Source organism: Coenobita brevimanus, chromosome 13 (assembly GCF_032717465.1).
Source record: "Coenobita brevimanus isolate Jiangsu-jjx chromosome 13, ASM3271746v2, whole genome shotgun sequence".
NCBI lineage: Eukaryota > Metazoa > Arthropoda > Malacostraca > Decapoda > Coenobitidae > Coenobita > Coenobita brevimanus.
This window is the reverse complement of record NC_136966.1, coordinates 53,564,935-53,589,311: the sequence shown is the minus strand read 5'-3', so window position 1 is coordinate 53,589,311 and position 24,377 is coordinate 53,564,935. Positions and strand designations below refer to the sequence as shown.

General features: G+C 42.2%; 1 protein-coding gene across 1 annotated transcript in view; it reads right to left on the bottom strand.

Moving 5' to 3' along the window:
• Nucleotides 1-1,864: 1,864 nt before the first annotated feature.
• LOC145414250 (leukocyte receptor cluster member 8 homolog) overlaps nucleotides 1,865-24,377 on the bottom strand; it is an 89,475-nt gene continuing 66,962 nt past the window's right edge. Inside the window, exons 10-11 of the mRNA XM_080283851.1 lie at nucleotides 12,798-13,005; nucleotides 1,865-4,261 (exon numbers count right to left, since the gene is read on the bottom strand). Of these exons, the coding sequence (XP_080139977.1) occupies nucleotides 4,096-4,261; nucleotides 12,798-13,005 (374 nt within the window). The 3' untranslated portion in view covers nucleotides 1,865-4,095. The remainder of the gene's footprint in view (nucleotides 4,262-12,797; nucleotides 13,006-24,377) is intronic.

Here is a 24,377-nt window from a genome sequence, read left to right as displayed (position 1 = left end):
GGAGGTGAGGTGAGGATGCAATATGGCGCCCATATGTAACGTGACCGGTTCTCGGCCAATCACAGGTGAGCGCGTGAGGTGAGGTCTGAAACCGAGTTGGCCAAACTCTTCTTACTCTATGGCTCTGGGAACTATCAGCTCCGCCAGCCTTCCTCCTCCCTTTATCTCTCCCCTCTCACACAGTGGTACCAGACATTTGAGTGTCCGGCTACTGCTTCACTAGTGGTTGTCTCACGCATAAAGATCCGAACTGGCTGGCAAGTGTATAAAGCGGAACTTTCTTCAGGTGAACATACATGCATAAATGTATGTATCTAGCTGCATACATACACAGGCGTTTGCAAGTGTGTTCACAGGTGCGTATGTAAGTGCACACACAGGTGTGTATGTAAGTGGGTACACTGGTGCATATACTGTATATGTAGTACACAGGTGCGTGCGTAAGGCGTAAACCGGTGCATACGTAAGTAAACGTACACTGATGCGTACAAGATATACACAGGTGCATACATACATACGTTAGTGAAGCAGGAAATACCCACATCACATATGACCCACTGCTGTTTTCGTCGAGGGTCATGTAATCAACGTTATATGCCTCTATTTCTGAGTCATGATCCTTTAAGGGTGGTCTGGAGGTCCCTTAGTGAATGGGAGACTCTACCCAACAAAGCTGACAGCCGACACAGCATGTGCATGTCATTATAATGCTGAAAGGGGGCAATGGGGCCCGTAAGGGAGGTGACTGAGCATACGCTTGTTAGTGAACCTAAGGGCAAACCTCCTCACTGGAAGGGACCCAGGTCTAACTCTGGTAGGGCACTGTCTACCACAAAGGGGTGCCGAATCCGTACATAATGTATGTACTACCTCTGTTGTACTGTTCCTGTTGGACACCCAAACAGAAGTAGCTGCTTACTTGTAGTGAAGGGTACACTTAGCCAGTTATGGGTTAAATCGTATTGTTTATATAGGCTCTACATGCTGGCATGCACTGGATGTTGCATACTAAGACTGGAGAATTTTGTACACCATTTAATTTCAACTACTAACAGAGGAGTTTAGTCAGCTCACAAAGTTACCAAAAGTAAGTTTTCAATACGTAATTTGCCAGTACATTTAACCCTCTTACCCAATTACTGCTTTTCACCATATTCCAGCTACCAAACAGAGATTTAAGTTTATGGGAGACCTCTTGTAATGAAGGAGTTAGTGAAGGCATTATCTAAACACTATATTTCAAAAAAGTCTATCGCAATCTGCATCATACCATCAGGCAATAGCAAGAATAAAACTAATGCTGGAGAGACCCCATCATGTGGTGGCATCAATATAACCATGAAATGACATTGCCTGGTTATACAGTCATCCCTCAACTCATCCCTCTTGTAATCGGGGGATTGCAAGTTCGAGCCTCGCCCGGGCTGCCGTGCCGGGAGGGGTAGCTCCCTCCTGTAACCCTAGCGGGGCTATATAGTCCAATACAGGGCTTAGCTCGGGGGAACTCCATTTCTCCCATTTTTTCAACTCATCCCTAATACCCATGAAGAGAAGGACAGACTGCAAGAGGAAGTCAACTTTGGTCTGCTGTCCACCAGGTTCAAGTTAAGACGATCCTAGGACCAAAACAACAGGAATAAGATCATAATTATATGCAGCACGAGGCCAATTAGCATATCTATATCTCATACTGCTGTGACTTTGAGAATACTGTGGTATCTACAACTTAGTTATAATAGTGGTTACAGAAGAAAACGAATCGAAGAACCTTTTTTGTCCTAACTTCACCCATTAAATAATCTTAAAAATTAAGTGAGGTTATTCAAAAAATGCATAACTTTAAAAATATATTAACCAAAGCCATACAATAATTGTGATTGCTATCTACAACAGTGGTCTTTTGTCAACATTTTATAAAGACATACTATATATAAATGACATAAGTTAATTAGTATTCTGAACTAAATACATAAATCAAGAAAAATATTCATGATAGTTCATGAAAATTAAAGTACTTTGTACAATTCATCACTGCTGATGATAACTCCTGTGGAAAAAAAATCGATTTCCATTACTGTCACCAAAATGTCTTCAGTGTACTTCTGCCATCAAGTTGCTGCAAACATGAAGGCAGATGAAAAGGTGTGAGAACTTCTAGGAATTTAAATAGGTAAGAAAATAAGTGACAGGTGAGAAAACAAAGTGCTGTGGCTGTGAAGTGTGAAGCCGCTCTGCCACCAGTACTGTACTGACCCCTGGACCGCTGAAGTGTTGATGGACGAACTGGTAGAATCTCCCTGGCGCCATGTTGAAACTTACTGTAAGTCTTGTCAGATGGGACTGGGACTAGAGATACGGACAGAACCAGGAACACTGAGAACTGGAACTGATGAACGCTGGAACACCGAGAACTGGAACCGATGAACACTGATGAGCACTGCCAGGAGAAGATGAACTGCTGCTCTTGCCTACAGCAATTCAATCTCAAGCTGCTGCTACTACTGCTGTTGAAGGTTGAAATAACTTGTTTTTATAAGCCTAGGAAGTAGAAAATCACAGTCCCTATCATACAAAGCCTGCCCCTAAAACAAGTTGCGAGGGCTGGCTGCAGGACACAAAGTTTCCACGGAGACGAAGTTTTCACCGGTACCGTTTCCCACTGCATTCTCCTCTCACTTGTAAAGTCAACACCTCCCTTTGGAACTTTACTTCTCTCCAAATTAAAACTGGAGTCAAGGATAGCAATTTCAGATGTTCATAAATAAAAAAACAAAAACAAAAATAACAATACTCTTGTCACTCATTTCAATAAAGGGTGCTTCACCATCACTGTTTATACAGTCATTAAAATTTCAACTTGTGTTAATGTTCTTACCCTTGATAAAGCTTCACTGAACTTCAGTGATTTGCATCCACAAGAATCTTGCCACTTGGGACTGCAATAGCAGGAGCACTACCACCACAGAAAAGATAAGAAAAGAAACAGGAATGATATTATGAGGCTCTGATGATAATTCGCCATGGTTGGATGGCAACCATTAAAGAGTAGCTGTTGCCTCAAAACTAATCTTCATGAAAACATGACTGCTGAGGATGATGAATATTTTGATGTACTGTACCTGTAACTGGTATAGAACAATTTACAGTAAGTCTCCATGTAACATCTTAACTTCCTTGATGATCCTGAGTTGTCGTGAAGACCTAATGATTTAACAGATGACGATGATCCTGAGGCGTCGTGAAGAATCCCCTAACCTCTGCTTGTGTCCAGGTACTTGCATCTTTCCTTCACCCAAATACTGCCACTTGCTGAATCCAATGACAACTGAAGATGGAGCTGCCTGCTGGATACACTGACAGACAGATGTATGGATGGATGGATGAATGAAGTGGATATATCTACACTAACCTCATGTATACTCAAATGCCATCTTGCCACTAACTTGCTACACTGCAATCTGGTTGACATATGATGGAAAGAATCCTACATGCTCAATGATGAAAAAGGGTGTGTGCAAGCAGGGAGGTCCCTCTCCCTCATGTACGTATATCTAGGGAAAAAGATTGCAAGAACCTTCCCTTAACCAACATCCAGCATACAAAGAGAAGTCCTGAACAAGTGCTGATGCACAATCAAGAGTGAGTAGTGCACCGTCTAGTACAGCCCAAGGAGCTCGATTCACTTCGGTATGTTTTCAGTCGACCTGGAGATCACCGCAAAACTTCAAGTAATTTGCTTCTTTATGGTGTGTGTATTTGTTAACTTGATCAATTGTCACTAGTTTCCTATCTTCTCATAACTTCAAAAGTTCCCAAATATACTGTCATTCGTATCAAAAGACTTCTAAATTTTCAAAGGATGACAAAATTAATGTTTCCTCTACGATCTGTTCTGCAGTCCATCAAAAACTATCTTCAATCTTCTATATGGCCAAAAGGAACACAGTCCTCAAATCGAACAATTCAAGCTCTTGCTTGAATTACTCATCACACATACATACACACTATGACAAGCATCCTTACTTGCTAAAATTTTTCAAACTGGCAAAAATTTTAGCTACTTTTCACACACACTTGCTAGCTTCACAGTTCCGCTTATGTTGCTGGCACGTCCACAACAGATTTTTTGCAGTCGAGTTTTGTCTTGGTTGCATCAGTATAGACCAGGTTCATGCTGCCCTCAAATTTCTCCCAATCTTCGTCAGCAGTCAGAGCCAACTCGGCCCTAATAAAACTGACATCTAGACTACCCGGCCGATAGCTACAAGGGAACAAGAGGAACAAGATTAACATCACGAAGGGGCTCCTTGGCAGACTTAAGTAGCGAGTCTTGGCACTAGCTGCTCTCAACTCACTCTGAAATAATAATGGCTAGAGAAACAATACTTACAAATATTTAGTGTTGAGTAACCTGAAAGGCAAGACTTTACAGTAGGTAATACATGTACTGTTATCTATCAGTAACATTTCATTAAAAAATAAGATTATGGCATTTTATGAAAAAATTTCAAAATTTAATAATAAATTACATATTAAAGTTTTAAACATAAATGAAAGTACTGTATTTACTTTCACTGTACCAACTTATGGTCTATCTATCTATCTACTGCCAGATGCCTCAATCCCATTTGGGGTGGCCACAAACAAATCGCCTCCAAGTCACCCTGTCCCCCGCCATTTCACTGCCCTGCTCCCAACTCACACCCCCCTCTCTCATAAATCTCTCCACCCCATCCCTCCATCTCATCCTCGGCCTCCCCCTCCCTCTTCCCCCCTCCACCTCACTCACATACACTCTCTTCGTCAGTCTTTCACCCTCCATCCTCTCCACATGGCCAAACCACCTCAGTGTGTTCCTCATAACGTTTCCTATCACATCCACATCCACACCACAACGTTCCCTTATATCTTCATTCGTCAGCCTGTCTCTTCATGTGACTCCACAGGTTCATCTTAAATAACTCATTTCCACTGCTCTCACTCTTGACTTGTGTCCTTCCAACAACGTCCAAGCTTCACTTCCATACGTTAGAGTTGGTATCACAATACTGTCATGTAGTAACTTTTTCACTTCCATGCTCACTTCCCTGTTTCTTATCACTGCTTTCAAAGAACCAGCAACCTTTCTTCCCTGCTGTACCCTTTCAAGCACTTCACCCTCCAAACCTCCATCCTTACTCATCACACTACCCAAGTACTTAAACGTACTCACATTTTCCAATTCCTCACCATCCAACCTCGCTGTACATTCACTGACTTCACCTCTCTCAAAGACCATCACTTTACTCTTCCCTACATTCACCTTTAGATTCCGTTTCTTACACACTCTCCCAAACTCATCCGCCAAGCCTTGCAGCTCCCATTCGTCTTCACTCAACAACACAGTATCATCTGCAAACAACAGTACAGGGAGTTTCCAAACACTATCCTCTCTCACCAGGGCCACTCCAACATCCACTACCCTACCTTGTACCTCTTTTATTACCCCATCCATGTACAGATTGAACAACCATGGAGACATGACACATCCCTGTTTCAACCCAACTTTCAAAGAGAAAAATTCACTTAGTTCACCATCCACACGCACTGCAGCCTTCGCACCATCGTACATACTCTTCACAGCATTCAACAACTTCCCATCTACTCCATATATTCTTAACACTTTCCACAATCCTTGTCAATCCACCTTGTCATATGCTTTCTCCAAATCCATGAAAGCCGCATACAACTTCTTTCCCTTCTCTAGAAACTTTTCCACTAAAGATCTAAGAATGAGAATCTGATTTACACAACCTCTTCCCTTCCTAAAGCCTCCCTGTTCTTCTCCAACTAATTTCTCTGTTCTTTCTCTAACTCTGTCAATAAGTATCCTACCATACACTTTTCCCATTATACTAAGAAGACAAATGCCCCTATGATTACCACACACTTCTTTTTCCCCTTTTCCTTTGTACAAGGGAATAATTATACCTGCCAATATTTAGCAAACTTATTTAAGGCATCACCATCTCAAATGAGTATTGCTCCAGGATGTCAAAGATAATACATAAAAATATCGAACATACAAGCGAATGACATTAACAGTTCCATAATGCTTTTACTTCAGTCTGAAGTGTATTTCTCTTCAAGCTGGTTATCCAGATTATGCTAACAATTTTCTAATAAAAACTGGTATATCCATCACGATCAGCAACATCCATCCATTCATCATCCAATCCTATGTCGCCCCATAGGAGCACAGGTACCTGGGGCCAGGCAAGTTAGTCCTGACATTTAAGATGAGTGAACTTAAATTATCAATAACTCTTAAATGCTTCCATGTACGTGACATTTCCAGGCATGTGTCAACACTACTCGAACAACAATTGCAAACTGAAGCTTTTAAACAACTAATGTAAAGAATGAGCTGGAGGGATGGTATGGGGTATAAGGGCTTAAGAGTAAATGCAGATAAAACAAAAATGATGGTATCTAGGGCTGGTGGCGGTACTGTCAAAGAAGTGGGAGAGTGGCCATGTGCAATTTGCCACAAGGGCATAGGAAGTAATTCCATCTTGTGCAGTGTCATGATAAGTGGGTGCATAAAAGATGCTGTGGTAACAGTGGTATTAGTGGTAGACTGCGAGATAATGCTGAATTCATGTGTGTGGTGTGTCGGGGAGGGCAGGTGGAGATTGCCAGGTGAGTCTCTTGAGTGTGTAGAAGAGTTTTGTTATTTGGGAGACATATTATGTGCTGGAGGTGGAACTGGAGCTAGCTCTGGGGCTAGAGTGAGGAGTGCTTGGAAGAAGTTCAGGGAATTGTTGCCTTTACTGACACTGAGAGGGCTCTCCCTCCATGCTAGGGGATCTTTGTATGCAGCATATATTAGCAGCGTACTGGTGTATGGCGGTGAGAACTGGGCAGTAAAGGAAGAGGATATTCACAGGCCCAAACATACAGAAATGACAATGATTAGGTGGATGTGCAGTGCATCCCTGAATGTGAGGTCCAGGTTTATGAGAGCTAGGTTTATGATAGAAGAGTTGAGGGGTAGGATGGGACTGGAGTGTATTGTGTTATGATGAGGAGAGGTAGACTGAGGTGGTTTGGGCCTGTGGAGAGGATGAGGGATGACAACTGGGTGTAGAAAGTGAGAAGTGTTAATGCTGGGGGCAGGGCTGGGAGCAGTAGACTGAAAAACACCTGAAACATGGTCTGAGTGTCACCTCAGAGATATGGGACTGAATAAGTAAGCTGCCAGAGATCGAGCAGCACAGACAGCCACCATCAAGTGACCAAAGCCGATGCATGCAAGCATGTTGGTGCCTTCAAAAATGAAACAAAATGAAACACAATCAGTTAACATGCCTTATGTATGACAGTTTATAACTGCATTGACATCAAATGCTTGCTGGCGCTGGAAGGTGCACTTGGGAGTTCTGCATCACCATTACTTGTACAACTGACCTGACTGGATGCAGATGGGTATAGGCAAGAACATCTATAGGTTACAACAAGTGCTCGTGGGCCCTTCGGGTCCTCTCGCACTTGCTGCTGCGGAGGGCTCTCATGCTGTATGCTTGCTTTCTCGTGCTTCTCACTCGTTTCCTCACACTTTGTGTGCGTGTTGCGATCATTTCAGGTAATCTGAGTACGTTTATGTACTGTTCTAGTCTAACGCTGTCGCTATCAGACGTCAAGGCGACATCAAAGGGCCCATGATGGTCCGTTTATGTGCTGTTTTAGTCTAACGTTGTCACTTGGATTTTTTGCAGCTAACCAATTGATCGTGTTATTTGCAGCTTCGGGAATGGAACCCAAGTTGTCCGCACGCAAGTCCAAGATATTAACCACTCGGCCACGGCAACCGACTGAGCACTGGAAGTGGTGTTTTTTTGGTCAAAATTTGAGCATTCATTAAATATGGTAAAAGTTTTTCAATCGTGATGAGACCAAGTTTTTTCACATTGGCGAATTTTTAACGATTTTTGTGCAATTTTTGTGCAATTTGAATGTGTAGTTTTGGCTGCCCAAAATACACACACAGACACATGGCTACTGCCATAGTATTAGATGATACAAAATTCCTGCCCACAACTGTTTGCACCAGCAAGCAACTGGTGTTCACGTGGCCTTAGATAGTTTAACACGTGGACTGCGAGCCACAGCTCAGGCTGGGAAGCATTGCATTGCAAGCCACAGCTCAGGCTGGGAAGCATCGCATTGCAAGCCACAGCTCAGGCTGTGCTAACTTTACAGTGGCAATGCATCACCACAAACTACTCCACCCCTACGCAAACTTACACATAGCGCTACACAAAGATGGAGAGAGAGAGAGAGAGATCCCCCCCCCCCCACCAGATGATGCCCTGGTAAAAAAAAAAAAAAATTCATTACACCCGTATGCAAACTTACACATGGCGCTAACAAAGATAGAGTTTTTCTTTTTCCCCACCAGATGATGCCCTTGATGTTTATCTTCGAGTTTATAAAAAAATATATATATATATATATATATATATTTTTTCCATTTTTTGTGCACCACGGGGTGGGATAAAATAAAGTACAGTATATGCACAATTCATGGTTAAGGGGCAGAGTAGACTAATGACATACAAGTCAGTTGATATAAAGAACTAAACTGGTATTTGGAGCTAAACTGGTATTTTCTTGTCAGGAAATCATCTGCATGGTTCAGTGACAAAAAGGTAACATCAAGTTATATACAGATAAATGATTTGGGCATATTGACAAGATGGAAGATGACAACCGCGAGCAGACAGTGAGAGATGTGAACATCGAGAGCAGGTTTGCTAAAGGAAGACCCAAAAAAGACCTGGGACAAGAGCACAGAGGATAAGGACTGAATAGGGATGCTGCCAGTGATCAAATAGCTTGAAGAGCTGCCATTTGGTGGCCAAGGCCGATGCATACAAGCGTGTTGGACCCTTTAAAACTAAACAAATGACACTATAAAAGGAATGTCTTGAATACAACCCAACACCACCACACAACACTATGCAAAACACTGCCACATTAGCTATTAAAATATTTAACCAAACAGTATACCTCATGAGCCTCCTCTAGATATGTTATCCCACAAAGATAAATCATCATTCCCCAGACATGAGTTTGCCTTGCCACATTCTGATTTGACCACGACCCTTCTCCACCTAAGACCAACAACAATGCAACTTCTAAACAACCTGGTTTGTCCTCACTAATGCTGCCCCTCACCATAATACACCAATTTTCTTCACTCTAACACAAATCTCTCAAAATATGCAATATATTATACCTGGAAGCACCCAGCAAAGCAGTCTTATTTTAGGAGTCCATCTGATTAATATTCTAGAGTGCAAGGAACAAAAGACCAAGAAAAGCAAGTTATGGTTAATGATGAAAACTCAAAACAACCGCCAGCTGTTGCATTACAAACTGAAGAGATCTACCTAGAAGTATACTATTGTGATACTAGACCAAAAGTAAACTATCAAATAACATGGATGGAAACAGATACATGCTACAGTTTGCCACAAGGAAGGCAGTACTCAATATGACTGATGGCAGAAGAGTTGTCTCTACAAGCAAGAAAGTACCAGTAAACAGTATTGTACAGGTCCTTTGAGCAATCAAAAGGCTAGGTTACTGCTGACAACAGTGACAGCCAATCCCACACTACATCTTACAAGGTATGTGGGCCTCAAGAATGTAGTAAATGGTGAAAATGTTCTCTTCCACGACGCTTCTTGGCCTGCTTCAAATCAGGGTAACCTATGGTGTTTGATGAAAATAACCATTAAGGCATACTGTATTTCAAGGAGGAGAAGGAATTTCCTTCAAGTGATAGGAGATGCTCTGGGGAATTATTCTCAGGTTAAAACTTTACTTGAAGTCAATAAATATATGTGATAAAAATTTCAATGGCTTCCTCAATCTCCCTCTCGCTACAGTATATACATGTCATTTTGTGGAAAGAGGTAGGAGTAATGAAATCAGCATGTGTTTGTACTGCACTACCAAATTTGCTTTTATGCCTCCATGTAAAGATGATCAACAGCTATGTGGTGACAACCTAACTGTGAACATAACTACTGCTCTGAGCAATATCCTTTACCAAGGTTTGCAGGTGCACTGTCATGTTTTCATTAGGCTAAATACAATCAGTGGACTGTACATACCCAAGATGCATGATTTATGGCTGGTGGAGGATTATGCTTGATCATACTGAAGCTTCTGATTAGTTTCACAGGATCAGTGGTAATGGGATACTAGTATGGTTTAGATGGAAAAGGAAGAGGCCATCTTGGATGATGCCACTTCAAACTAAAATAATAACTCTGAAGATGTAACAGGGGCTAATTATTGCAGCAGATTTCTTGACAATGCAACTCCTGCTTGGCCTCCTTGCAGATTAGTGTCTGAGGACAAAGGTTGGGTGTAGAGCGGAGAGCAAGATGATTTCTCTGAGGAAAAACAACCTTTTCATATTCTCCCTTGTCTTGATTATTTTAAATGGACACTGGATAATACCGTGGCTTGTGATACCATCATTATGGTGCAGACTGTTTTACCTCTGGTGACAAAAACAGACTAGAACAAGCAGCTGTCATTTATTCCAAGACCTTGAATGACAGAGCACATGATACAAATAATCCAATCTGATGGACTGAGTGCTAATTACTGCTGCTGGGAAAAAGCATGGCGTTACCAACTGTATGGCTATCTTTTTGTTAAAAACTGTACACTGGCCAGTGTCTGGTTTCTTAGGGGAGGAAAAACCCCTTCTCCCAAAGTTCAGCAACAGAAAATGCCAACTTACACATACTAGTGTATATTTTTATTTTCCCAGAAAACCTCACTCCATGTGATTCACTTCTGTCTGCTTCCTCCAGGATTGCCAAAGGTTTCCCAGCAATTGCAAAGTATCTTCAACTCATGAAAACTATGATTTCTGGTTCAGTAACTCTGGAGCAGGTTTTGTTGTGCACAGCAGTACTATCTCGTCTACTGTACTCAGGTTTGCTCAGGATGACTGACCACAAGTTCTACAAACTTACACATAAAGACTGGAAAGGACGTGAGGTGGCACAGTGCATGAACATGATCTTGGAAATTCACTGTCACCCCAGGACATAGATTTGGTGGCTTCGGTTTACACCATGATGAACTTCAGGGGAGTGAAAACCCTATCACAAACAAAAACTATGATGAATTTGGCTCTCTTGTTTTCTTGTTTTTGTTTTTCCTTGAAGGGAACAATCTTGCAGGCTCCTCCCTTTGGTTCCTTCTTTCTTGCATATATATATATATATATATATATATATATATATATATATATATACTGTACATACATATATATATATATATATATATATACTGTATATATATAAAGGACCAACCATGACCAAAGTATCTATGAAGTAATCTTCAACTATTACAGGCCTCTCATGAGGCAATCATGAGAAGTAATTGCTGATATACAGAGAACCTCTTTGACTCTGATATAGCCTCTGTTGAGAAGTAAAGATAGTCTTTTGTTTTTGACGGCATTCCCGATATTGTTTTCAGTGACAATGTACCATTTCACAAGTTCTCTGTTTCACTGGCTGAACGACAATCAAGAAGACTATCTAGGTTCTAGAACAATTATACATCTGCATCTTAGTGTTACTGATTTGTCCTCCAAGTTGTTGCTGGGTAGACCTCTGGGAGCTAATCTGGATCTGGCAGATTATTTATTTACTGTATTTTTTTTTTTTTTTTTGCACACACACACACAAACGGCATAGTACGATCAACATGTACAACTACATTCCTCCACAGCTGGAATTTCAAGAACTGCATACGTCAAAGGACAGACCAAGGTGGCTGACTTTACAGAACCCAAGTGACAAATGTTATCTTATACAGTGGTGATTTAGATGGAGGTAATTCAAAAAATATGTGGATCAGTAAATCATATAAGACTAAGACATGTTGTTATTTCCCATGTCCATTGTCTATGTCCAAGTGAGAGTTGTGTGAAAAAATCACATGTGATGTCACAGGTGACTTGGTTCCAGGGTGATGTGCAGAAATAACAATACCCTCTCATCAACAGGCTACAGCAACCGGGGACTTGGGTGTTGAGGCGTAACCAGCTATCCTCCAACATCCTCTATGGTCATACTGGAACTGCAGTCTTGAATGTCCCTGTGAGTCTTGCTTACATTCAGATGCACCTGCAGTAGCTCAGCTGAGACAGCACCCACGTCACAACCAACACAATCGCTGAGGGTATCTGTCAAACTGGACTGCTACGGATATGAGTAGTTGGGACGGAGGAATGAAATAAGTTAGGACTGTCATCACTGTCAACAAATGACACTGGCAGCCATGAAATCAAGAGCAGTCTCTTTTTCAGAAGATATTAAGGAACAGATCTTTATAATCTTAACCATGGAAGTCAATCAATAAGTAATCCTAGGCTCTGGGGCCGGTCAAAATCATCCACTGCACTGTATGCACTTGTGCATCAGCAGACAAGTTTTGGGCTTTTGTGCCACAAGAATACCTTGAGGACTCTACAACCCTGCAAACAGATTCAGAACAGCAACTGTTAATTGAAAAAGAAAAGAGTATTATGCACTAATAGCAAACTGTGATGTACACAACAAAAAAGAAACATCCCCACAACCACTACAATAAAACATGGTGTACTGCTACAGCATACACCACACACTGAAGAAATATCAACTAACAGCATCAAAATAACTTTAGAGAACCTCATCTGAAAAGGAAGAGATAAACATATTTCTGTTAGAATTACAAACCCTTTCAAAATTGCTCTCATCGCCTGTTTCCTCTCCCGTTCAGCAAACCAATCAACCAGGTAGGCAGCCATCTTGGGAGCTGAACGGTAGAGCCGAAAGAAGCGGTGGTAGTTGCCCAGAGACCAGGCTGCCCGTAGTTGTAATGCGAAACCCACACACTCATCTTGCTTCTCGACTTCCGTTAGACCCGCCATCAGGGAGGTTATATCTGGAAAAAAGAACATGTGGCATACAAACACTTCTGCATTAACACCAACAGTTGCTTCCAAACATTCTGTTTGCAATTACTGTATTATTACTACTGTAGTTGTGGTCCCATACTCATCTGGACATCAATCTGATGGACTGCAAAAATCCAGCTTCATTGCCAAAAACTCTTTTGTTCATTTTATGTTGAAGGTTTCCTTGTGCTGGAGGGAAGAACAGTATTTTACACTCATTTTGTGATTGAAATCAATACATTTTTGTGGTGCGATCAGCAGCCCAACAGGGAGGATAGAATGGACTTCTTGTGCGTTGTAACAGCACTGAAGAAGACAGGGGCAACTGCCAATTATACTCTTTCTAGGTGAACGTATATATCTCTGCGGCGAAGGGCTGCTTCCGTGATCTGAATCTCAGGGGTAGAGAGGGTTTGAAGAGAATGCTATGCAGTTGAAAGTTTTTATTTGGGTGAGATGGCTAAGTGTTTCCATGCTTCAGAGCATAATGCTAGGTGATGTGGAGGAGGCATAGAAGCCCGGGGCTAGGCAACTTGGTCTCGACATTTAAGATAGGAGTGACCTGCCTCACTCATCCCTGAGTGGCAATATGTGAGCAATAAACCCCAACCACCCCTTGGATAGAAACCTGCACAAGCTCAATCCGATTGGAGTGCCTTAATTACCCACTGAACCACCAGTTGCCATAATTTGGTTATGTGGTTACTACCCAGCATAGTAAATGGTTTCCTGGTCTACAGGAACCATTTGGTTTGTCACTCTGTGTACATTCACCTATAGGAAGAAAGAAGAGGAATGAATGAAGGAAAGAAAGACAAAAGAGGAAGTGCAAAGTCACCCACAGGCAGAAGGAAGAGGAAAAAGTGAAGGAAATAAAGACAGAAGAGGAAGGAAGGAAGGAAGGAAGGAAGAAAAGGGCAATCACCTGAGAGCAGCACTACATCGAGTGAGTGGATGGTGAGCGCTCCCAACTACCACAAAGTACTTCGTATCACTGAAGGAGAATTATGTTACCATTTTTTATTTACAGGTGGCCTTACATTGAGTGACAAGCCAAATGGTTTCCTGTAAGCCAAGAAACCATCTACAACGCTGGGTGGAAAACATATAACCAAACCATACGTGCTCCCTATGTGTCAACAAGTGGGTTGGTGGAGGGTTAGTGCCCCTCTCCATAAAACAAATAACTCAAAGTCAATGGCCACCGCTTACGGGATTGTTGCATCTGGCAATAGATAGATAGATAACTACTTGTTATTTACTTTCTAAGCCAATGAGTACCTGAGTCAGGAGTGTCTTGATAATGTACTGAGATTCTACAAGCCTTCAGTTTCACACTCTCCCTTCTGCCTGTGGGTGACTCTACACTGAGTGACAAGCCAAATGGTTTCCTGTACACCAGGAAACCATTTACTATGCTGGATGGTAATCATATAACCAAATTTTGGCGCCTGGTGGTTTAGTGGGTAATTATTGTGCTCCAATCGGATTGAGCCAGTGAAGGTTTATATCCAAGGGATGGCTGGGGTCTATTGCTCACGTAATGCCACTCAGGGATGAATGAGGTTGGTCACTCTCATCTTAAATGTCAGGACCAACTGCCTAGCCCTGGGCTCCTACCCTCCTCATGGGGCAACATAGGATTGGATGTTGGATGGATGGATGAACAGTATGTTACTTTCAGTTTAAAGTAATGGAAATAAACACTGCTACTGTATAAAAAGCCTTTAAAAGAAAGCCCCATTTCATTTTTACTTTCTTTTTTGTACATATCTTAAATAGGTATCACTGAGAATACAGTATAATAAATCTATATTGTGGTAGTTGGGGGCGCTCACCATCCACTCACTTGTGTCTGCCCTTTCCTCTCCATCCTTCTTTCCTTCCATTCTCTTCTGTCTTTCTTTCCTTCATTCTTTCCTTGTCCTCCTGCCTATGAGTGACTTTACACTCCCTCTTCTGTCTTTCTTTCCTTCATTCTTTCCTTGTCCTTCTGCCTATGGGTGACTTTACACTCCCTCTTCTGTCTTTCTTTCCTTCATTCTTTCCTTCAGCCTGTGGGTGACTCTACACTGAGTGACAAGCTAAATGGTTTCCTGTACACCAGGAAAGCATTTACTACGCTGGGTGGTAACCATATAAACAGATTTTGGCGCCAGGTGGTTTTAGTGGGTAATTACTGCGCTCCAATCGGATTGAGCCGGTGAAGGTTTATATCCAAGGGATGGTTGGGGTTGACTGCTCATGTAATACCACTCAGGGATGAGTGAGGCTGGTCACTCTCATCTTAAATGTCGGAACCAACTGCCTAGCCCCAGGCTCCTACGCTCCTCATGGGGCAATGTAGGATTGGATGATGGATGGATGGATGGATGGATAAATCTATATAATATGTATCAATGGTAGGCCACATTTTTTTGCCTTTTATTTATGTATTACTTTCAGTAGGTATACTATGTAACAATGTAAAAGAACATTTGTTACATTATACTGTAAATAGCTTTTCCCTGTAACTTTGGCTCTAAGCTTCATTAAAGTGACACCGACATGTATATGACGCCCTTTTTTTAAATTTTCAGTATAAATATATACTGACATTACTGGTACACAACATAACCACTCAGACTGACTAATATTATCAGAACAGTATATAGTGTATTGCTATAACACAGATTCTCTATAACCTTTCCTTCGTATACTTTTTTCTTATCCGAAGTAATGGGAGCGCCGCTACATTTCGTATCAAGTAGCGAAGCCAGTAACGCCACTACTTTTTCGAGCTAGTGACGGGAATGGGAGCGCCACTACTTTTTATTGGCAGCGTCCCCAGCATTGGATCAGTCCCAGTTCCAACCCTGTTCCTATTCATATTAATGATCTCGTTTGTTACCCATTATCCCAGTCACCCATATGCAGATGACTCAACACTTCAAAGTTCCATCACACTTAAGCACCCATTCACAAAGTCTGATATCTCTACCTCTCACCTCGGCACAGAAATCTTCATAAATTAAGACCTGTCTAATATCGGTGAATGGGGACAAAATAACAGCCTCACCATGTCAGGAAAACCAAAGTATATCCAATATAGTAATAGTGAAGCAGATGAGTGGGAGGGTGTAAAGTGTGTGAGGTCAGGCATGAATGGGCGAGGAACATGCAAGGAAAGAGTTACTTTGTTCATGAATGAAGTGTGGCAGAGTGGAATGAGAGATTACAAATGTGTCAGCTCGGTAAGTCAGTATGTCAAGTTTGAGAAGATGAAAGTGGTTGTGACTGTAGCGTATGCAAAGTGTGATGGCAGGATTGAGAGAGAGAGAGAGACAGGTTTGGGGATGAGATAGATGATGCAGTGGAAGAAATGCCCAAGAGAAGAGTAGGCACTGGTTCTGAGGATGACATAACGAGTTGAAATGGAGTACCAGGAGAAAATGATAACGGGAAGTGACTGAAGGATATGTGTCAGGAAAGGAAGTTGTGCATCAGTAACTCGTATTTCAACATAATGGGTTGTAATGGAGTACCAGGAGAAAATGATAATGGGAAGCGACTGAAGGATATATGTCAGGAAAGGAAGTTGTACATTAGTTACTCGTATTTCAAACACAAAGATGCACATAAATATACTTGGTATAGAGGGAACGGGGATCCTCTTCAAAGAAGCTTGATTGATTATGTGCTCGGAGAGAGGTCAATGCTGGGAATGGCTGCTGGTACGAGGGCCGTGTGAGGACAATATGGAGGTCAGTCATATCATATGATTGTGGTATGCAAGATCTAGCTGAGAGAAGTGAGGTGGACCAGGAGAGAGAGGAGCAGTCAGGGAGAAACACTGAAAGTTGGGAAGCTGAGGATCAAATAAATGGCAGATGAATAAGGGACCAAAGTAAAGGAGGAGTTAGAATCAGTGAATTGGAATTAAATGGATCTAGACAGTCTGTGGAATGTATATAGGGACTGCTTAGTTAGCAATGCTAAAGCAGTGTGTGGTGTGGCAAGAGTAACAACAAAGAAGAAAGGTACGACATGGTGGGATGAAGAGGTTAAGACAGCAGTGGAGTAAAAGAGGAAGAAGTGGCTTGAGTGGCTACAGGACAGAGGTTCAATTGAAATAAGAACTGAGTATACTGAAAGCAAGAAGCACGTAAAGAGACTAGTGAAGTGCAAAATGATCTAGGAAGAAAAATGAACGCAAATTACGCTGAAAATAGGAAGTTTTTCTGGAATGAGATGCAGAAATGTACAAGTGACAGCGAAAAGAAATGTGAAATGTGAAGGATGTAACTGGAAGATTATTATCCCATGAGGATGAAGTAAGTACCAGATGGAAAGAATATTTTGAAAGCCTGATGAATGGGAATTGAGAGGGCAGAGTGGCTGTAAACATGATTGGTTTGGGGAGTGTGCAGATAAGGAATGCAGTGATAGGAAACGTGACACTCACACAGGTGAAGAATGCTGTGAAACGACTGAAAAATCAGCAAGCAGCTGGGGTTAATCAAGTGTATGCAGAGATGAATAAGTGTGGTGGAGAGTGTGGAATGAAGTGCTTGTTGGAGATGTGTAAGAAGGCATGGATGAGTGAAACTGTGCCAGCAGAGTGGAAAAAGGCTGTGATTGTACCCCTGTACAAAAATAAAGGTGAGCGAAGTGAATGCAAGAATTATCGTGGCATAAGTTCATTAAGTGTGGTAGGGAAGGTATATGGAAGAATTATTACAGAGAAAATAAGAGATATCAAAAGTCCTGGTGAGTGATGAACTGGGTGGCTTCAGGAGTGGCAGAGCAAGTGTGGATCAAATATCTGCAGAGACAGATGGTGGAGAGGGCTGGTGAGAAGGACTATAATGTGTTTATGGCATTCACAGATCTGGAAAAAGCATATGATAAAGTATAGAGAGAAGGACTGTGGAAGATTTTGCGCATATCAGAGGTAGGTGGTAAGCTGCTAGGTGCCCTCAAGAGTTTTTATGATGGTAGTGAAGCATGTGCAAGGGTTAATGGGCATCTAAGTGAACGGTTCATGATCAGTGTGGGTGTGCGACAAGGTTTTGTGATGTCCACATGGTTGTTCAATATATATACGGATGGGGTGATGAGAGAAGTGAAAACATGAGTAATGGAGAGGGAGATGGCATTGGTAATGAAAGGTGATGGATGGAATATCTCAAATCTGTTGTATGCTGATGATGCAGTGCTACTTGCAAATACCAGACAAGAACTTGGTAGGCTAGTGCAGAGTTTTGCTGATGTCTGTATGCATTGTGCCTTGAAAGCAGAAGTGATGGTTACTGAGAGAGAAGGTGACTCCCAGTGTGATGTTACAGTGAATGGAGAGAGACTGGAACAGATGAGAGTTCAAATACTTAGGTACTGTGATAGAAAAAGAGAGGAAAATGTGCAAAAGAAGTAAAAGGTAGAGTGACACAAGGAAGGAAAGTAGTTGGTGCAATGAAGGCCATGATAAGAAACAGAGGCTAGAGTGTTGCAGCTGCACAAGGCTTATATGAAGGAATGTTAGTGCCAACTTCATGGATGTGAGACTATGGTGTGGCATGAAAATGAAAAGTCAAGAGTCACAGCAGTGGAGATGGGACTGCTAACAAATGTACGTGAAGGACAGGATTCGAAATAACATGATTCGTAAAATATGTGAAGTGAGGATGTCTGTGGACACCAGAATTTGAGAGAGTGTACTGAGATGGTATGGTCATGTGGAGAGAATGGATAACAATAGAGTGGTGACAAAGGTATATCTGAGCGAATTTGAAGGAGAGAGGAGGCAAGGTAGGCTATGGAGAAGGTGGAGTGATATGGTGGATGAGTGTGAGAGGAAGAGAGGTTTGGAAGTCAGTGAGACTAGCGGAGTGACAAGAGATCGAGCTGGCTGGACGAATATTGTGAGAAGCACATGATCAGGGATTTAGCACCCCTTTTTAACGTGACAGCATCCAGACTGATTCTATCAAGCATGTTTATGTGAAGCTACAATACATGGAGAATGTTTTTGGTGTATCAGACAGAGCCAGGCTTCCGGGGGCTGGAATGATGAGTGAATGGAAGCATGGCCCATTGGATTGGGCAAATTTGGGCTGTCTGGACATAGCTACTCATCACCCTGCCCTAGGGTGGGAAAGGAGGTCTGGAAGATGATGACGATGATGAGTAATAAACAGACACTGCCTGATTCCTATGTTATCTTCAGTGCAACCGATATTCGTATTTCTAAAAGTAAAAAAAAAATTCTCAGATTTTCAATTAACAATACCCTCAGTTGGACCTTTCATGTTAGATCACTTGTTAACCCTAATGCACTGGCATTGTTTTGTTCGTGGCCGCCCTCACAGTACGGCAATATATGATGAAATCACTGGTTTTTCACTGTACGTACTTATTTTTATCAGGATTCTGGGTGTTTGTATGTTCAAAATCTTGGTGTTTCAGGTTTGGTCATGTTATGGGATTCTGGGTGTCTCTATGTTCGGGATCTTGATGTTTTAGGTTCGGTTATGTGGGATAAGTGCACATGATTGAGATTTCATTGATCGGGATTGGAAATATGGTTTTCTGTCTTTCTTTCCTTCTCCTTCTGCCTACGGGTGACTTTACACTCCCTCTTCTGTCTTTTTTTCCTTCATTCTTTCCTCTTCCTTCTGCCTGTGGGTGTCTCTACACTGAGTGACAAGCCAAATGGTTTCCTGAACACCAGGAAACCATTTACTATGCTGGGTGGTAACCATAAAACCAAATTTTGGCACCTGGCGGTTCAGTGGGTAATTATTGCACTCCAATCAGATTGAGCCGGTAAAGGCTTATATCCAAGGGGTGGTTGGGGTTGACTGCTCATGAAATGCCACTCAGGGATGAGTGAGGCTGGTCACTCTCAAATGTTGGGACCAACTGCCTAGACCCGGGCTCCTATACTCCTCATGGGGCAATGTAGGATTGGATGATGGATGGATGAAATTCATTCATCGGGTAGGGGCGCTCACCATCCACTCACTCGATGTAGTGCTGCTTTGGGTGTCTGCCTTTTCCTCTTTTGTCTTTCTTTCCTTCATTCTTTCCTCTCCCTTCTGCCTACAGGTGACTTTACACTCTCTCTTCTGTCTTTCTTTCTTTCACTCTTTCCTCTTCCTTCTGCCTACGGGTTATTATACTGAGTGACAAGCCACATGGTTTTCTGTACACCAGGAAACTATTTACTACGCTGGGTAGTAACCATATAACCAAATTATGGCACCTGTTGGTTTAGTGGGTAATTAACTTGCCCCGTACCCACGACGTACAATGCACGTCGCAACTTTTTTTCACACTCAGTCCCGACGATGAATGATGCTCATTTTGCTATTGCAAGGTCCGTCGTTCGCACATTTTTCAAATTTTGTGCTTGATTTTTGGTACGTATACACGAAACACCTTCCTCTACCACACCTTAGTACATTTTAGTACATTACTGATAAGGTACTGTGCGTGCTTGAGATAGTACTAGGCTCAGTATAATAGTAGGGCCTGTGAATATCGTCACCCTCATAAAGAAACTGCCTAAGTAATTTTTTGGCGATTTCTGGATTTTTGCCTAAATCAATTCTTCTTCACGTGTTGCACCTATTGGTATAGCTGCCTTTGCCAGGTCTAGGGTGTGAGCGGTCTGAAATGCGCCTCAAGTTTCTGCCTAAGTCATTGAAAGTTAAGAAAATGAGACAGGTTTTTCTTGATTTCTCGAAAAGTAGAAAAAATTACTTAGGCAGATTCTTTAGGAGAGTGACAATATGCAATAATATGATGCTCACTATAATAGTAAGGCCTGTAATATGTGATAAGTTATATAAGGTGGAAACTGGCATAATGTTAGTGGAAAAGTACAGTATACAGTCATGTAAGTTGAAAAAAATAATGTAAGTTGAAACAACACTCACAGCGAGTCAATTGTGCAAGAATTCGGCAATTTTCATGTGTTCGTGAATGAAACAATGCTTATATCACCTGTATTTTTGTGTGTGAAAACCAAGATATTCTTGTACTACATGTAAATTTGTACCAAATTAATAAATATCTACGTATTTTGAGTGGTTTCCAATGTAGTTACCCTATCATAGAAAACGCTACAGTAGCAGGACGGCTACAGAGAACACACTATCAGGTGTTCAGAGGGTCACCTGTCAAGACTATTTCTAACCTCAGGTGAGCACTTTCTTGGTGATTTTCCATTGTTTCTCACCAGAAATGGAGGTTTGGGGAAAAAAAAAAAAAAAAAGGTGAAAATTTGTCGGGTTTTGGGGGTGGGTTTTGAAATAAATTAGTGGGTACAGGGCGGGTTAAGGTGCTCAAATTGGGTTGAGCCTGTGTAGGTTTATATCTAAGGGTTTGTTGGGGTTTATTGCTCATGTCATATGTAGAAACAAAGAGAGAGGTGAAAAGATTAGTAAGAGAGAGTAAGAAAAGAGTGGATGAGGAATTTGGAAGGAATTTGAGTGTAAAATGGAGGGACTGTAAGAAAATGTTCTGGAAAGAGGTGAAAAGAGTAAGACAGGGTGGAAGTGAAGTTAGCAGGGGAGTGAAAGATAAAAATGGTAGATTACTAGTAGAGAAGGGAGAAAAAGTGAGCAGATGGAGAGAACACTTTAAGGAATTGTTGAACATAGAGGATTTTTTTTTTTTTTTTTTTTTTTTATGCGAGGAAGAAGTAATGCAAGTATAAGTGGCTGGGGAATGGCTGGGAGAAGGAGGGAGGTGAGAAAACAGGAAGAAATCAGTTGGACAGAAGTTGTGGAAGCAATGAAGAAAGTTAAATCGGGGAAAGCCCCAGGAATTGATGGTGTGTGTGGTGAAATGCTGAAGCATGGGGGAGAGATAGTAGTAGAATGGATGTGGAAGATGTGCAGATTGGCCTGGGAGGAAGGTAGAGTTCCGGAGGATTGGAAGTCAGGTATAATTATTCCCTTGTACAAAGGAAAAGGGGAAAAAGAAGTGTGTGGTAATCATAAGGGCATTTGTCTTCTTAGTATAATAGGAAAAGTGTATGGTAGGATACTTATAGACAGAGTTAGAGAAAGAACAGAGAAATTAGTTGGAGAAGAACAGGGAGGCTTTAGGAAGAGAAGAGGTTGTGTAGATCAGATATTCAATCTTAGATCTTCAGTGGAAAAGTTTCTAGAGAAGGGTAGATCAGATATTCAATCTTAGATCTTCAGTGGAAAAGTTTCTAGAGAGGGGAAAGAAGTTGTATGCGGCTTTCATGGATTTGGAGAAAGCACATGACAGGGTGGATAGACAAGGATTGTGGAAAGTGTTAAGAATATATGGAGTAGATGGGAAGTTGTTGAATGCTGTGAAGAGTATGTATGATGGTGGGAAGGCTGCAGTGCGTGTGGATGGTGAACTAAGTGAATTTTTCTCTTTGAAAGTTGGGTTGAAACAGGGATGTGTCAAGTCTCCATGGTTGTTCAATCTGTACATGGATGGGGTAATAAATGAGGTACAAGGTAGGGTAGTGGATGTTGGAGTGGCCCTGGTGAGAGAGGATAGTGTTTGGAAACTCCCTGTACTGTTGTTTGCAGATGATACTGTGTTGTTGAGTGAAGACGAAGGGGAGCTGCAAGGCTTGGTGGATGAGTTTGGGAAAGTGTGTAAGAAACAAACTCTAAAGGTGAATGTAGGGAAGAGTAAAGTGATGGTCTCTGAGAGAGGTGAAGTCAGTGAATGTACAGCGAGGTTGGATGGTGAGGAATTGGAAAATGTGAGTACGTTTAAGTACTTGGGTAGTGTGATGAGTAAGGATGGAGGTTTGGAGGGTGAAGTGCTTGAAAGGGTACATTAGGGAAGAAAGGTTGCTGGTTCTTTGAAAGCAGTTTTAAGAAACAGGGAAGTGAGCATGGAAGTGAAAAAGTTACTACATGACAGTATTGTGATACCAACTCTAACGTATGGAAGTGAAGCTTGGATGTTGTTGGAAGGACACAAGTCAAGAGTGAAAGCAGTGGAAATGAGTTATTTAAGAGGAGCCTGTGGAGTCACATGGAGAGACAGGCTGACAAATGAGGATATAAAGGAGCGTTGTGGTGTGGATGTGGATGTGATAGGAAGCGTTATGAGGAACACACTGAGGTGATTTGGCCATGTGGAGAGGATGGAGGGTGAAAGACTGACAAAGAGAGTGTATGTGAGTGACGTGGAGGGGGGAAGAGGGAGGGGGAGGCTGAGGATGAGATGGAGGGATGGGGTGGAGAGATATATGAGAGAGGGGAGTGTGAGTTGGAAGCAGGGCAGTGAAATGGCGGGAGACAGGGCGACTTGGAGGCAATTTGTTTGTGGCCACCCCAAACAGGATTGAGGCATCTGGCAATAGATAGATAGATAGATAGTCATGCCACTCAAGAGATGAGTAAGGTTGGTCGCTCTCATCTTAAATGCCAGGACCAACTTGCCTAGCCCTGGGCTCCTATGCTCCTCATGAGGCGACATAGGATTGGATGATGGATGGATGGATGGAACCTGGTTGGCTGTTAGATCCCAGAGAGGGGCAATAAAAGACAGAGCTCGACTATGCATCGGGGGAGTCAACTGAAAGCACCAGACATTACAAGGGGTGGAGGAGCCAGGACACCTAGAGTACAACTGGTAGCAGAGTCGAGGGACCCAGCATACAACTGGAGGAGCCGAGATGCCCAGGGCATGGCTGGTGGAGGAGCCGAGGTGTCCTGGATACAAGTGGTGGAAGAGCCGAGGATATGAAGACTGAGTGGTTATTTATTTCAAGATTTGTACTACAGTGGACAGATACCTGTGATGTGAATTAACATCCATCCATCCATCACGCAATCCTATGTCGCCCCATAAGAGGCATAGAAGCCTTGGGCAAGGCAACTTGGTCCTGACATTAAGATGAGAGTGACCAGCCTCACTCATCCCTAAGTGGCATTACGTGAGCAATAAACGCTAACCATCCCTTGGATATAAACCTACACGGGCTCAATCCGACTCGAGCACTTTAATTACTCACTAAACCACCAAGCACCATAATTTGGTCATATGGTTACCACCCAGTGTAGTAAATGGTTTCCTGGTGTACAGGAAACCATTTGCCTTGTCACTCAGTGTAGAGCCATCCATAGGCAGAAAGAAGAGGAAAAAATGAAGGAAAGAAAGGCAGAAGAGGGAGTGTAAAGTCACAAGTAGGCAAAAGAAAGGGGACAGAATGAAGGAAAGGAAGACAGAGGAGGAGGCATGGAAGAAAGGAAAAAGCAGACACCCAAAACAGCAGTACAAGTGAGTGGATGGTGAGCACCCCCACCTACCACTAATTTATTAAATGTACAATCCACCCGTTTGTCTATTTTGCCCTTGATTATGCTTAATG